Source organism: Panulirus ornatus, chromosome 5 (assembly GCF_036320965.1).
Source record: "Panulirus ornatus isolate Po-2019 chromosome 5, ASM3632096v1, whole genome shotgun sequence".
Lineage (NCBI taxonomy): Eukaryota > Metazoa > Arthropoda > Malacostraca > Decapoda > Palinuridae > Panulirus > Panulirus ornatus.
In genome coordinates, this window is record NC_092228.1 from 35,448,469 (window position 1) to 35,450,357 (window position 1,889).

Here is a 1,889-nt window from a genome sequence, read left to right on the forward strand (position 1 = left end):
AACCAAAATGGCTAAAAAGAGGTACATTAATAATGGGGCTGGTAATGTTGATGAACCAGTTTGGGAGGAATGGGGTGATCCGCAAGAAGATTATGTAGAACAAGAGGTTGTCTCTATGTTTATCCACCTTTCCTTGCCAAGATTTTGTGCGATCAGGCAGATACTTGAGAACAATGGGTCTGCCTGCCAAATATGACAGCAGATAGCAGAAGGAGGCACCAGTAGCTGAACAAAAGCAAATCAAAACCATAGCTATCTCCCATCGGAAGAGGAAACCAGAAAGAATAGAAAGGAATATTGATCCCGGTACTGCAAAAGTTTGAAGAAAAATATATGTGACAAAAACTCCTGCCAGCACTTCCACAAAGTATCTCTCCTTGCAGTGGGAGAGTACACGGCCCAAGTTCTTTGCATCTTCAATATCCTTCGGCAATATCATGTGCTGGTACTCATCTTCTTCCAATTCAGGGAAATTTCTGTACACAAAGGTGAGGGCACAAAGTGAAACCAGAAAGATTGCAACAAGGCACAACAGGGCACGTCTCGTGTCCATACCCTTGACTCTCCCAGCCTCTAGACACCCTTCTTGGCTCTGCATCATCTCTTAAAGGTAAAACTTCCGAATACATTCATGAAGCCAAAGGTCGTCTTGCTTGGGGAACACAACTGCAGAGTTGCCAACGCAAAACCGCTAAACTCATATGTATATATATATATATATATATATATATATATATATATATATATATATATATATATATATATATATATATATATATATATATATATATATATATATATATATATATATATATATATATATATATATATATATTTTTTTTTTTTTTTTTTTTTTTTTTATACTTTGTCGCTGTCTCCCGCGTTTGCGAGGTAGCGCAAGGAAACAGACGAAAGAAATGGCCCAACCCCCCCCCATACACATGTACATACACACGTCCACACACACAAATATACATACCTACACAGCTTTCCATGGTTTACCCCGGACGCTTCACATGCCTTGATTCAATCCACTGACAGCACGTCAACCCCTGTATACCACATCGCTCCAATTCACTCTATTCCTTGCCCTCCTTTCACCCTCCTGCATGTTCAGGCCCCGATCACACAAAATCTTTTTCACTCCATCTTTCCACCTCCAATTTGGTCTCCCTCTTCTCCTCGTTCCCTCCACCTCCGACACATATATCCTCTTGGTCAATCTTTCCTCACTCATTCTCTCCATGTGCCCAAACTATTTTAAAACACCCTCTTCTGCTCTCTCAACCACGCTCTTTTTATTTCCACACATCTCTCTTACCCTTACGTTACTTACTCGATCAAACCACCTCACACCACACATTGTCCTCAAACATCTCATTTCCAGCACATCTATCCTCCTGCGCACAACTTTATCCATAGCCCACGCCTCGCAACCATACAACATTGTTGGAACTACTATTCCTTCAAACATACCCATTTTTGCTTTCCGGGATAATGTTCTCGACTTCCACACATTTTTCAAGGCTCCCAAAATTTTCGCCCCCTCCCCCACCCTATGATCCACTTCCGCTTCCATGGTTCCATCCGCTGACAGATCCACTCCCAGATATCTAAAACACTTCACTTCCTCCAGTTTTTCACCATTCAAACTCACCTCCCAATTGACTTGACCCTCAACCCTACTGTACCTAATAACCTTGCTCTTATTCACATTTACTCTTAACTTTCTTCTTCCACACACTTTACCAAACTCCGTCACCAGCTTCTGCAGTTTCTCACATGAATCCGCCACCAGCGCTGTATCATCAGCGAACAACAACTGACTCACTTCCCAAGCTCTCTCATCCCCAACAGACTTCATACTTGCCCCTCTTTCCAAGACTCTT

At 41.8% G+C, this 1,889-nt stretch overlaps 1 protein-coding gene across 1 annotated transcript in view; it reads right to left on the reverse strand.

The window, feature by feature from the left end:
* Positions 1-691, reverse strand: part of LOC139748804 (transmembrane protein 41B-like) — an 875-nt gene extending 184 nt beyond the window's left edge. Inside the window, exon 1 of the mRNA XM_071662236.1 lies at positions 4-691. Coding sequence (XP_071518337.1) covers positions 4-601 — 598 coding nt within the window. The 5' untranslated portion in view covers positions 602-691. The remainder of the gene's footprint in view (positions 1-3) is intronic.
* Positions 692-1,889: the final 1,198 nt, after the last annotated feature.